Here is a 13560-nt window from a genome sequence, read left to right on the forward strand (position 1 = left end):
CCTGTAGTCCCAGCTACTCCGGAGGATGAGGCAGGAGAATGGCGTAAACCCGGAAGGCGGAGCTTGCAGTGAGCTGAGATCCCGCCACTGCACTCCAGCAACTCCAGCCCGGGCCACAGAGCAAGACTCCCTCTCAAAAAAAAAAGTAGGGGTGTAATAACAGCTGCTTCCCAGTCGACTGGAATGTCCACACAAATTAAAAACTGAAACAGTATCTCCATCAACTCAGAGAAAACAGTAAAAAGAAAGTAGGCGATGACATTTCTCATCAGTTACATTCTTCTGACTTTAATTAGTGCCAGGGAAACTGAAACTATGGTTATACCTAAGATAAGGCAAACATTTAAAGAAGGAGTAAAGGAAAGATTAATTTTGCAGCTGTGTCAGGGTCTGGTGGAGGGCTGATGGATGTCATCCTGTCTTTGTTTTGCACCAGGGAAAGTAAGCTTGTAATCAGTGCTGTCAGGATGAAATTCAACAGCCTGGACAAGGGGTCAGATAGAGCTTGCAAACCTAAGGTTACCTTTCTTTGTTTATGGGAGGCTGGACATCTTGGAAAGATTTAGGGGTAAGCAAATAATTTACATATGAACAATTTGTGAGGGCGATCATCTGGAGATGTGTGAGGGCTTTTTTTTTTTCTTTTCTTTTTGTAGGCATCTGGGTAATGTACAATGCCTAACCACTTAAGACAATCAGGAAGCAACAGCCATGCATTTGGGAAATGAATTTCAGTATTGTGTGGCTCAGTCTCCAGACCTAACTTTCCCTTTGGTACAGACGCGGTGGCACTTGCCTGTAATCCCAACACTTTGGGAGGCCGAGGCAGGAGGATCACTCGAGCCCAGAAGTTAAGACTAGCGTGAGCAACAAAGTGAGTTTCCCCCCACCCCCACCCCCCACCTCAACAAAACATTTAAAAATTAGCTGGACATGGTGGCTGCGCCTGTGGTGGTTGGAGCGCAGTGGTGTGATCTTGGCTTACTGCAGCCTCCACATTCAAGCAATGCTCCTGCCTCAGCCTCCTGAGTAGCTGGGATTACAGGCACCTGACACCACACCTGGCTAATTGTATTTTTAGTAGAAACAGGGTTTCACCATGTTGGCTAGGCTGAGCTCTAACTCCCGACCTCAGGTCATCTGCCACTCAGGAGGCTGAGTAGGAGGATCCCTTGAGCCCAAGAGGTCGAGGATGCAGTGAGCCATGTTTGCATGACCGCACACCAGCCTAGACAACAGAATGAGACCATGTCTCAAAAACAAACAAACCAATACAAACAACAACAACAACTTTTCCTTGGGCAAATTGCCTTTGGAAGATCCTCGTATTTTTATTTTCTTTGACAGGAAAAAGCAATATATAGAAAGTGCTTAGCTTAGCACTTTGTACATTACAGCTCCCCGTCTGAGTTTGCCCTTGTCATTTGGTAAGTTTCAGACTTGACTGCAGGCTTTCCTTAAACTGAACTCCCAGAAGTGGGGTTACTGGGTCCAAGGGGATGCCTATGTCCCAGGCTCTCACTTCCCCTGAAGAATTCAGAATTTGGCCAGGAGTGGTGGCTCACACCTATAATCCCAGCACTTTGGGAGGCCATGGCGGGTGGATCATCTGAGGTCAGGGGTTCGAGACCTGGCCAAAATGGTGAAACCCTGTCTCTACTAAAAATAGAAAACTAGATGGACTTCCTGGCGGGCACCTGTAATCCCAGCTACTTGGGAGGCTGAGGCAGCAGAATTGCTTGAACCCGGGAGGCGGAGCTTGCAGCGAGCTGAGATCGCGCCATTGCACTCCAGCCTGGATGACAGAGCAAGACTTGTGATACCCTACCTTGTTTTAACCTGAGTGACTCTCTCCTAGCAGAGAGCCGGACAGACTCCATTTTAGTTTCTTCACTTGTAACCCCTTTCACCTCCCTCCAGGCATAGCTAGTGTAAAACTGACTCAAAGCACGTCCAGGAATGCACCTGCTGATAAGATACTGAGGCAAGCTGCACAGCAGCTCCTGGGGCGTGCTCGGCGGATGGCACCCAAAAACCCCTACATTTATCTCTTTGTGATAGTTTAAGCCCCTGCACCTGGAACTGTTTATTTTTTGTAACTGCATTTGTAACCAATTAATTTTTTAACTTTTTGCCAGTTCTGCTTCTGTAAAAATTGCTTCAGCTAAAATCCCCCTCCCCTATTTAGACCACAGTATAAAAACAAAACTAGCCCCTTGCTCGGGGCCGAGAGAATTTTGGGCGTTAGCTGCCTCTCGGTCACCGGCTCATAAAGGACTCTTTAATTTGTCTCAAAGTGTGGTGTTTCTCTATAACTCGGTTGGTCGCAACAGACTCTGTCTCAAAAAGAAAAAAAAAAAGAATTCAGAATTCACCTGTCCCCTGCTGCTGCAGTGAACGGTGAGTGGCACTCCTCTCTCACACCTATCACAGGCATTCTTCTTTTCTTTCAGATCCTTCCCTGGCGCCGGGTCCAGGAGGACCTGGTTCTTAGGCAGCATCTGTGTCTCTGTTTTGTAAGACACACAAGAGTATCCTTAACCCACTGCAGGTATTTCCCCAGGTCCACGGTCAATCAACACCACCTTTCAGTCTCCAGCCTCTTAACCAGCCCAGGGCTGAGTGTTGTTCATAGTATTAATATGTTTCTGGCTGGGTTCAGTGGCTCATGCCTGTAATCCTGGCACTATGGGAGGCCAAGGCAGGTGGATCACTTGAGGTCAGGAGTTCAAGACCAGCCTGGCCCACATAGTAAAACCCCGTTTCTACTCAAAATACAAAAATGAGCCGGGTATGGTGGTGCGTGCCTATGATCCTAGCTACTTGGGAGGCTGAGGCAGGAGAATGGCTTGAACCTCGGAGGCAGAGGCTGCAATGAGCTGAGATCATGCCACTGCACTCCAGCCTGGGCAAGAGAGTGAGACTCCGTCTCAAAACAAAGAAACAAAGTATTAATATGTTCCCCTTGATCAGTGGGGTGGTTCACCCTTGTAATCCCAGCACTTTGGGAGGCAGAGGCTGGCAAATCGCTTGAGTCCAGCAGTTCGAGATCAGCCTGGTTGACCTAGCAAAACTCTGTCTGTACTAAAAATACAAAAATTAACTGGGCGTGGTGGTGCGAGCCTGTAATCCCAGCGGAGGCTGAGACAGGAGAATCCTTTGACCATAGGAGGCAGAGGTTGCAGTGAGCCGAGATCACACCATTGCACTCCAGCCTGGGCAACAAGAGTGAAACTCCGTTTCAAAAAACAAAAACAAAACAAAAAAACCCTCACAATCTTCCTGCACCCAACTGATGAAACCACCACTGCAAAAATTATATCAGTGAGAACATTAGAACGGTAAGCTAAGTTAACCCAAACCCCACCTTACTTTTCCCTTAATTATTCCTGGGCTATTGGGCCAAGCTAACTTTGTAAGACATTTAGGCTATGGTTTAACTAATAGGACTTGCCAAAACCTCAACCACTTTTTCTTTCTTTCTTTTTTTTTTTTTCTTTGAGACAGAGTCTTGCTCTGTCGCCCAGGCCAGAGTGCAGTGGTGTGATCTGGGCTCAACGCAACCTCTGCCTCTGGGTTCAAGCAATTCTCCTGCCTCAACCTCCTGAGTATCTGGGATTACACGTGAATGCCACCACACCTGGCTAATTTTTGTATTTTTAGTAGAGACAGGGTTTCACCATGTTGGTTAGGCTGGTCTCAAACTCCTGACCTCATGATCCACCCACCTCGGCCTCCCAAAGTGCTGGGATTACAGGCTTGAGCCACCGTGCCCAACCTACTTTTTTTTTTTCTTCCTTAAGACAGAGTCTCATTCTGTCACCCAGGCTGGAGCTTAGAGGCACCATTTCTGCTCACTGAAACCTCCACCTCCGAGGCCCAAGTGATTCTTCTGTCTCAGCCTCTGGAGTAGCTGGGATTACAGGCACCTGCCATCACGCCCGGCTAATTTTTTTGTATTTTTAGTAGAGACGGGGTTTCACCATGTGGGCCAGGCTGGTCTCCAACTCCTGACCTCAAGTGATCTGTCCACCTCGGCCTCCCAAAGTGCTGGGGTAACAGGTGTGAGCCACTGTGCCTGGCCTCAACCACCTTTTTTTTTTGTTGTTCTTTGTTTCTTTAGACAGAGTCTTGCTCTGTCACCCAGGTTGGAGTGCAGTGGCGTGATCTCGGCTCACTGCAACCTCCGCCTCCTGGGTTCAAGTGATTCTCCTGCCTCAGTGTCCGGAGTAGCTGAGACGACAGGCACACACCCCCCTACACCCCCCCGCTACGCTAATGTTTTGTATTTTTAGTAGAGATGGGGTTTCATCATGTTGGCCAGGCTAGTTGTGAACTCCTGATCTCCACTCGCCTTGGCCTCCCAAAGTGCTGGGATTATAGGAATGAGCCATCACTCCTGGCATAGAAACAGTTTTTATCATCCATTGTCCTCTTCCTCTTCTTTCTTCATCTTCCTCTTCCACTTTTTTCCAGGCAACTTTAGCAGGACCCTTTGCACTGTCAAAGTTTCCTTTCAACTTATAGTCAGCAGCCTCCTTCTCATATTTCTCCTTCAGCTTTGCTGCCTTGGTGACATCAGGCTGCTTTTCATTGTCACTTCAGCTATTCCACATCTCACCCAGCTTTTTTTTTTTTTTTTTGCCACATCTCCAATAGAGATGCCAGGGTTTGTGGATTTGATCTTGGGGTGGAATTCTGAACAGAACATGAAGAATCCAGATGGTTGGCTGGGTGTGATGGCTCATGCCTGTAATCCCAGCACTTTGGGAAGCCAAGGCAGGTGGGTCACCTGAGGTCAGGAGTTTGAGGCCGCGCTTGGCCAACATGGTGAGACCCCACCTCTACTAAAAATAAAAAAATTAGCCAGACATGGTGGCACATGACTGTAATCCCAGCTAATCCGGAGGCTGAGGCAGGAGAATCACTTGAACCTGGGAGATGGAAGTTGCAGTGAGCTGAGATCGCACCACTGCACTCAGCCTGGGCAACAAGAACGAAACTCCGTCTCAATAAAATGAAATAAAATAAAAGGCCAGACGGTGGCCTTTTGGGGACATTAGGCTCTTTCTTGCCTCCTCTTTAGCTGGTCTATACTCCTTCATTTCCCAATCCTAGCGTACTTTATCCACCTTTGCCATTTCATCAAATTTGGACTTCTCTTTCACCGACATTGTCTTCCATCTCTCAGAGTACTTCTTGGAAAATTCTTTATTTTTATTTTTATTTCTTTGAGACGACGTTTCACTCTTGTTGCCCAGGCTGGAGTGCAATGCTGTGATCTCGGCTCATTGCAACCTCCACCTCCCGGGTTCCAGTGATTCTCCTGCTTCAGCCTCCCGAGTGCTGGGCTAATTTTTGTATTTTTAGTAGAGATGGGGTTTCTCCATGTTGGTCAGGCTGGTCTCGAGCTCCTGACCTCAGGTGATCCATCTGCCTCGGCCTCCCAAAGTGCTGAGATTACAGGTGTGAGACACTGCGCCCGGCCACTTCTTGGAAAATTCTGCGAAATTGATGGGGACCTCTGGGTTTCTCCTTCTCCTTCTCCTTCTTCTTCTTTTTTTTTTTTTTTTGAGATGGAGTCTCACTCTGTCGCCCAGGCTGGAGTGCAGTGGCACAATCTCAGACACTGCAACTTCCTCCTCCTAGGTTCAAGCAGTTCTCCTGCCTCAGCCTCCCGAGTAGCTGGGACTACAGGAGCATGCCACCACACTCAGATAATTTTTGTATTTTTAGTAGAGACGCGGTTTCACCATGTTGGCCAGGATAGTCTTGATCTCTTGACATTGTGATCCGCTTGCCTTGGCGTCCCAAAGTGCTGGGATTACAGGCGTGAGTCACCGCACCTGGCCGGTTTTTCTTATGTTCTTCTCTGCACATCTGCACAAAGAAACCATAAGCAAACATTTTGACCTTTGGTTTCTTGGGGTCATCATTAGCCATCCTGACTGTATTGTTCACTAGTCTGGGCAGCGCAGGGCACTTGTTCCCTATTTTTCTTTTCTTTTTTTTTTTTTTTTGAGACGGAGTCTCGCTCTGTGGCCCAGGCTGGAGTGCAGTGGCCAGATCTCAGCTCACTGCAAGCTCTGCCTCCCGGGTTTACACCATTCTCCTGCCTCAGCCTCCTGAGTAGCTGGGACTACAGGCGCCCGCCACCTCGCCCGGCTGGTTTTTTGTATTTTTTAGTGGAGACGGGGTTTCACCGTGTTAGCCAGGATGGTCTCGATCTCCTGACCTCGTGATCCGCCCGTCTCGGCCTCCCAAAGTGCTGGGATTACAGGCTTGAGCCACCGCACCCGGCCCGTTCCCTATTTTTCTAAACTTTTCCCCCGATGGGTGTAAAAAAGCATATTATTATTACTATTATTATTTTTGAGACGAGTTTCTCTCTTGTTGCCCAAGCTGGAGTGCAGTGGTGCGATCTCGGCTCATTGCAACCTCCACCTCCTGGGTTCCAGTGATTCTCCTGCCTCAGCCTCCCGTGTAGCTGGGATTCCAGACGTGTGCTGCCACGCCCGGATAATTTTTTGTATTTTTAGTAGAAACGGGATTTCACCATGTTAGTCAGGTTGGTCTCAAACTTCTGACCTCAGATGATCCGCCCGCCTCGGCCTCCCAAAGTGCTGAGATTACAGGTGTGAGCCACTGCACCTGGCCTAAAAGCATATTATTATAGTAAATACTTTTTTTTCCCTTTTTTTCATTTTAGAGACGGAGTCTCCTTGTGTTGTCCAGGCTAGATTCAAACTCCTGGACTCAAGCGATCCTCCCACCTCAGCCTCCCTGTTACCAGGACAGCCCTGATAAAATAACTGGGAAAGTTCTTTTCTTACTGTTTTTCAGTCCAAAAAAAAAAAAAAAAAAAAAAAAAAACATACACACACACACACACAGCTGCTTAAAGACTGCAGATGGCCAGGGATGTCACCAGAGCTTCTTGACCCCTGACCAGATACCAGAGGAAGATAAGATCCCTAAATCGGCACAAACTGGAACAGACACCTCTAGTTGACTTTAGATCATCAATATATATTCATCAATATATAATTATAATACTAAAATTCCTTCTCTTAAAAGAAAATCTCCCTTTTGTGTAGACGGGTTGTATGAAGATCTGGAGTCCCACCCTGCACATGCTAACATTCCTCTCCCTTCCTGTACCCAGGGGAAGAAACAATAAAACGTCATGTTTTTTACTGTTGAGGGAGAAGGGGCAGTTAGAGCGAGAGCCTCTCCTCCATTCCTGGCCACTGAATAAAACCTGATTGCCTTTTCCGATTGGATGTTTCTTCTTCGCCACCTACACAAAGTGAGGAAGTAACTCGGTTTGCTGGTGGCATCCCCAGTAGCTGGGACTACAGGCAATAAATGCTTTTATACTTCCCTTTTTTAATATTTCCCTTTTTTTATACTACACCTTTTAAAGGTATTGTTCCTATGAACAACTCTTTAAGTTATACCCAAGATTTCATGGCTCATGATGGCCCACAGTGTTCGCTCTTTAAATCAATAGCTGCATATCTCACGATGATTTCCTTTGGGATGATTTCCCAGAACTGGAATTGTAGATTTTTCACAATGTATTTTTAGTAGAGACGGGGTTTCACCACGTTGTCCAAGGATGGTCTCGATCTCTTGACCTCATGATCCGCCCGCCTCCGCCTCCCAAAGTGCTGGGATTACAGACGTGAGCCACTGCTTGCGGCCACAAATCTCCCAACTTTTGCGTTAAGCACCGAGCTTTTCTCTAGACTAGCTGTTGAGGCCGCAAGGAATTCTGGGGAACGTAGTGCAGCTTTGCAGAGAACGAGTCTTCTGGACCTCTGCCGTAGCATTTCCGGCGGAAGTTGCTGGGCGAGGAAAGCCGGCAAGACCTTTTTTCCGCAATCGTCGCTCACGCGCGCAACCCGGGCGACGAGTGGGGGCGTGGCTCCACCTCCCCGCGCCATTGGCCAGTAGCCCCTCGGGCACGCGTATACTGCGCTTCCGGGCACTCTCCGTCCCGCATGGCCTTCTGGTAGTTGTAGTTCGACCGCGAGCGCTGCCGTCGGGAGGCTGCTGCGAGGTTCCAGGCTGTCCCCCACGACCCTGCCTTCGGCGCTCCGCTCACAGGATGGATCCCGTACCCGGGACAGACTCGGCGCCGCTGGCTGGCCTGGCTTGGTCGTCGGCCTCTGCACCCCCGCCGCGGGGGTTCAGCGCGGTGAGCGACGTCGAGGGGCGGGGGTCGAATGGGGGAGGCAGCCGCTGTGGGGTGGGAGTCCGGCGCTGACCCGCGTCCTCCCGGTAGATCTCCTGCACCGTCGAGGGGGCACCCGCCAGCTTTGGCAAGAGCTTCGCGCAGAAATCTGGCTACTTCTTGTGCCTTAGTTCTCTGGGCAGCCTAGAGGTAAGGGGTGCCCACCTTCGGGACCACCAGGGTCTGCCCACCTCCCCTGCCCGTTCACGGTGCCCTATGCCAGCTGCGCTGTCCCCGCTGCTAGGCCACCCTCGCTGTGTCCCCCTTCCACCCCCAGAACCCCCAGGAGAACGTGGTGGCCGATATCCAGATCGTGGTAGACAAGAGCCCCCTGCCGCTGGGCTTCTCCCCGGTCTGCGACCCCATGGATTCCAGTAAGGCCTGCGTCGGAGGCGAGAGTTGTCCGGGCCCCTTGCAGGGAGGAGCGGGGGAGGAGGAACGACGGCCGCGCGGTATCTGAGCCTCGGCTGCCCCCGGCACACGGGGTGATGACAGGGTTGGCTGAGGACTCAGAGCCCTGCCCTAGGGTGGACCGACATTCCTTGTCCTGATTCAAATGTGTGATGTGATTGGCACAGCCTCCATCCTCGAGTTAAGAGTTCAGTCCACGCCCCCTGTTTCACTACTGTTGTGCTACTTGTGTCTTTTTACACCATAGCCAAGCAAAACCACTGCGCAGCTCTCTTTTTCATTTCCAGGCTTTGCACACGCCGCTTTCTCTGCCTGGAGCACTTTTTTTTCTCCTCTTTATAGCTCATTCTGCCTCCTCCCTGAGATGTCACCTTCACCCTTTCCTACCCCTCCTTTTCTGGGGCCCAAAACCCTAGTGCGACCTTCCCAGCCCCACCTGAACTTTCCCACCCTTTCTTGTCATTTTTATTAGACTCAGGCTATATTCATTCATACTAGAGTTGGCAAACTTTTTTTTTTTTTTTTTTGAGACAGAGTTTTGCTCTTGTTGCCCAGGCTGGAGTGCAATGGCGCGATGTCGACTCACCCCAACCTCCCACTACCGGGTTCAAGCGATTCTCCTGCCTCATCCTCCCGAGTAGCTGGGATTACAGGCACGCGCCACTACGCCCGGCTAATTTTGTATCTTTAATAGAGACGGGGTTTCTCCATGTTGGTCAGGCTAGTCTTAAACTCCTGACCTCAGGTGATCTGCCCGCCTGGGCCTCCCAAAGTGCTGGGATTATAGGCCTGAGCCACCGCGCCCGGCCAAACATTTTTTTTGTTTATTTTTTTCTGAGAGTTGGCAAACTTTTATGTAAAGGGCCTATAGTAAATCTTTTAGGCTTTACAGGCCAGATGACGTGTGTTCATATTCATTTTTTTTACAATTCCTTAAAAATGTAAAAATCATTCTTAACTCATGAGCTGTATGAAACCAGGCCTTAGGCCGGGCCTGGTGGCTCACACCTGTAATCCCAGCACTTTGGGAGGCTGAGGTGGGCAGATCACCTGAGGTCAGGAGTTCCAGACCAGCCTGGCCAACATGATGAAACCCTGTCTCTACTAAAAATACAAAATTAGCTGGGCATAGTGGCGGGTGCCTGTAGTCCCAGCTACTCGGGAGGCTGAGGCAGGAGAATTGTTTGAACCCGGGGGGCGGAGATTGCAGTGAGCTGAGATCGTGTCATTGCACTCCAGGCTGAGTGACAGAGCAAAAGTCCATCTCAAAAAAAAAAAAAAAAAAGGAAAGAAAACAGGCCTTGAGCCAGATTTGGCTCACAGGTGCTAGTTGGCCAACGTCTATAGGATTAGAGGACTCAGAGAAAGTAAGCTTTGAGGGCCAGGATGGGCACCCAGCTCTGTCTGATTCCACAGCTAGCCACCCCATGAATGCACCTTCGTATCACCAAAGATCAGCCTACCCCAGTGGCTCCTAAAGGCTGCCTGGAATCCCCCTCCTTCATCTATACCATTCATGATTTAACCACTCCTCCCACCCCCCATTCCCAGTGCTGTCCATGCAGCTGCCTTAAACAGCACCCTGGTGAGCCTCATCCTGGAGTCATCTTTGGGCCCTCCCACCCCTTCCTGGCTTCCCTCTCTTACTCCCCTGCCCCCCACTCCCAGAGGCCTCTGTGTCCAAGAAGAAACGCATGTGTGTGAAGCTGTTGCCCCTGGGAGCTGCAGACACAGCTGTGTTTGATGTCCGGCTGAGTGGAAAGACCAAGACAGTGCCTGGATACCTTCGAATAGGGTAGGGCCACCCCCCAGTGTCTAGCTACCTTCCCTGCCCTCCCAACTCATGAGCTCGCGAATCTGACCCTCAGGGACAACCTTGAGGTCTCCTGTTCCTTCTGCCACCTTCTGAGCCTCAGATTCTGCATGTTAAAACCGAGACATGTATACCGTCTTGTAGGACTGTCATTAGGAGTCAGTGACTTGGTGTCTCAAGTAGACAGAACAGGACTGAGCGCGGTGACTCACACCTGTAATCCCAGCACTTTGGGAGGCAGAGATGGGCGGATCACAAGATCAAGAGATCGAGACCATCCTGGCTAACATGTTGAAACTCCATCTCTACTGAAAATACAAAAAATTAGCCGGGCGTGGTGGCACACGCCTGTAGTCCAGCTACTTGGGAGGCTGAGGCAGGAGAATCGCTTGAACCTGTGAGGTGGAGGTTGCAGTGAGCTGAGATCGTGCCACTGCACTCCAGTCTGGGCAACAAAGTGAGGCTCTGTCTCAAAAATAAAATAAAATAAATAAAAATAAAGTAGACAGAATGATGATTTGAACCCAGCAGTATTAGTTTGGCATGGTGCTTAGGGTGCGGGTCAAGATGCTAAAACAAAAATCCCTCAAAAGGCTGGGTGCGGTGGCTCACGCCTGTAATCCCAGCACTTTGGGAGGCCGAGGCAGCCAGATCACCTGAGGTCAGGAGTTCGAGATGAGCCTGGCCAACATGGTGAAACTCTGTTTCTACTAAAAAAAAAAAAAAAATTAGCTGGGCGTGGTTGCCTGTAATCCCAGCTACTCCAGAGGCTGAGGCAGGAGAATCGCTTGAACCTGGGAGGTGGAGATTGCAGTGAGCCGAGATCACGCCATTGCACTCCAGCCTGGGCCACATGAGTGAAAGTCCGTCTCAAAAAAAAAAAAAAATCCCCCAAAAGACGGAGGTCACCTGGAGGCCCAGGTCCCCTGCCTTTCCCAGGGGCTATCCTCAACCCTGGCCCCACATGAGGCCAGCGTCCCTCCCCCTTCCCTCCCGGTCCAGGGACATGGGCGGCTTTGCCATCTGGTGCAAGAAGGCCAAGGCCCCGAGGCCAGTGCCCAAGCCCCGAGGTCTCAGCCGGGACATGCAGGGCCTCTCTCTGGATGCAGCCAGCCAGCCGAGGTGAGCCCTCAGGCATCGGAGTGGGGGTGGCCGTGGGGGTAGGATGAAGCCTAACCTGAGTCATCCCACCTCCAGTAAGGGCGGCCTCGTGGAGCGGACACCATCAAGGCTGGGCTCTCGGGCATCCACGCTGCGGCGCAATGACTCCATCTACGAGGCCTCTAGCCTCTATGGCATCTCAGGTGAGCACAGAGTGGGGAAACTGAGGTATGGAGGTGGAGGATGTGATTGTCTTGAGATTACACGACCAGGAAGGATCTTCCTACCTCCCTCTCCCAGCTCTAGATTCTGGAGACGGAAAGAGCCAGGCTGTGTGGGGTTGGCCTCTGCAGGTGGGGTGGACAGCTCCCTACACCTCACCTCCTCCCCTCCCATATGTTTTTCAGCCATGGATGGGGTTCCCTTCACACTCCACCCACGATTTGAGGGCAAGAGCTGCAGCCCCTTGGTGAGTTGGGGTCTCAGGGAGCCTGGGTCTGCGCCTGCCATCACCATTCTGGGTGCCAGGACATCCCTGTATCCAGCGCCCCAGCACAGAGGGCCAGGGCCAGGGTTGGGGCTGGAGTGTGTCACCTCCAGGTGGCAGCTGGAAGGTCTTCAGTCTCACAATGGGGAGGGGTCCATCCAGGGAAAGCAGCTGGACACCAGTAGCTAGAGGCTGTGACAAGAAGGGGGACGGATGCCGGGCGCGATGGCTCACGCCTGTGATCCCAGCACTTTGGGAGACAAGGCAGGTGGATCATTTGAGGTCAGGAGATGGAGACCAGCTGGCCTACATGGTGAAACCCCGTCTCTATTACAAATACAAAAATTAACCAGGCGTGGCTTTAGAGACGTTGTCTCCAAAAACAAAACAAAACAAAAAAAAAGAAGGGGGAGGGATGACCGAGGGAATATTCGGGGAGCGTGGGGGCGGTGGGGGGGAGGGCAGGACTCCTTGAAGACGAGGGAAAGGGGGTTTCAGGTTGAGATCGGGCCCAAGGCTGATCCACCTCTGCCCTCCAGGCCTTCTCTGCTTTTGGGGACCTGACCATCAAGTCTCTGGCAGACATTGAGGAGGAGGTGGGTGCAGGGCTAGGGAGGAGGTGCCTGAGGGGCTGGGACCCCAACCCCCCTCCGCCCCAGGCTGTCCCAGTCTTCCCCATCCCCATTTTCCCCCAGACACACCCCATCTCTCCAGGGCTGAAGACCACTCAAGTCCCTAAGTAGCCCCTCTGCCATTCCTCAGTCACCCCTGCTTTGGTCCTCTCTTTACTCTGGCACCTGCTCACTCTTACTCTCCCCTTCCCCCAGTATAACTACGGCTTCGTGGTGGAGAAGACCGCGGCTGCCCGCCTGCCGCCCAGCGTCTCATAGTCCCTCACTCATCCGCGGGAAGAGCCCCCTTATGCCACCCCCGGCCAGCCTGGGGCCACCCCGCCTCTCAGCATCCTGGGAACCTCCGCCCTGCAAGGCTTTGCTGTCTTCAGCCACTGGGCGGAGCTGCAGCTCTGGAGGAGGGGGCGGGTCGAGGCTGCGTGGTGATGGGGTCTCCACCCCCAGGCCCTGCGGGGCAGGGCTGGAGCTGGACAGAAGCCAGTGCCTTTAAGTCATTCGTGTCAAAACCCTCTGGGGTCCGGAGGCAGCGCGGGTGTCCTCCTGGCAATAAACACTACTTGGTTCACGCCCTCTGGAGTCCCGATCCTGCCGCCTCTCCACACTAGGCACGTGGAGCTGAGACTCGGCCACTCTTGCACTGGCCAAGTGGGTGAAATGGGGAGGCGGTGCTGCTGGATCTCTGGTTTTTGTTTGTTTGTTTGTTTCTGAGACGGGGTCTCCCTCTGTGCCCCAGGCTGGGGTACAGTGGCAGGATCTTGGCTCACTGCGACCTCCACCTCTGGGGTTTAAGCGATTCTCCTCACTCAGCTTCCCGAGTGGTTGGGATTACAGGCGTCTGCCACCACGCTCGGCTAATTTTTTGTATTTTCTTTTTTTT

At 51.5% G+C, this 13560-nt stretch overlaps 1 protein-coding gene across 2 annotated transcripts in view; it reads left to right on the plus strand.

Annotated features, from left to right (window-relative positions):
- The window catches only part of MVB12A (multivesicular body subunit 12A), a 20947-nt gene extending 7695 nt beyond the window's left edge, over positions 1-13252 (plus strand). The window contains exons 3-12 of one of the 2 annotated variants that reach the window (XM_011925754.1): positions 657-664; positions 7833-8203; positions 8291-8389; positions 8517-8613; positions 10319-10445; positions 11466-11585; positions 11661-11767; positions 11972-12033; positions 12591-12647; positions 12879-13252. In XM_011925754.1, the coding sequence (XP_011781144.1) occupies positions 8114-8203; positions 8291-8389; positions 8517-8613; positions 10319-10445; positions 11466-11585; positions 11661-11767; positions 11972-12033; positions 12591-12647; positions 12879-12941 (822 nt within the window). In that variant the 5' untranslated portion in view covers positions 657-664; positions 7833-8113 and the 3' untranslated portion in view covers positions 12942-13252. The remainder of the gene's footprint in view (positions 1-656; positions 665-7832; positions 8204-8290; positions 8390-8516; positions 8614-10318; positions 10446-11465; positions 11586-11660; positions 11768-11971; positions 12034-12590; positions 12648-12878) is intronic. The other variant, XM_011925755.1, reaches the window with a different exon arrangement.
- Positions 13253-13560: the final 308 nt, after the last annotated feature.

The sequence above is a fragment of the Colobus angolensis genome, unplaced genomic scaffold (assembly GCF_000951035.1).
Source record: "Colobus angolensis palliatus isolate OR3802 unplaced genomic scaffold, Cang.pa_1.0 Scaffold66, whole genome shotgun sequence".
Lineage (NCBI taxonomy): Eukaryota > Metazoa > Chordata > Mammalia > Primates > Cercopithecidae > Colobus > Colobus angolensis.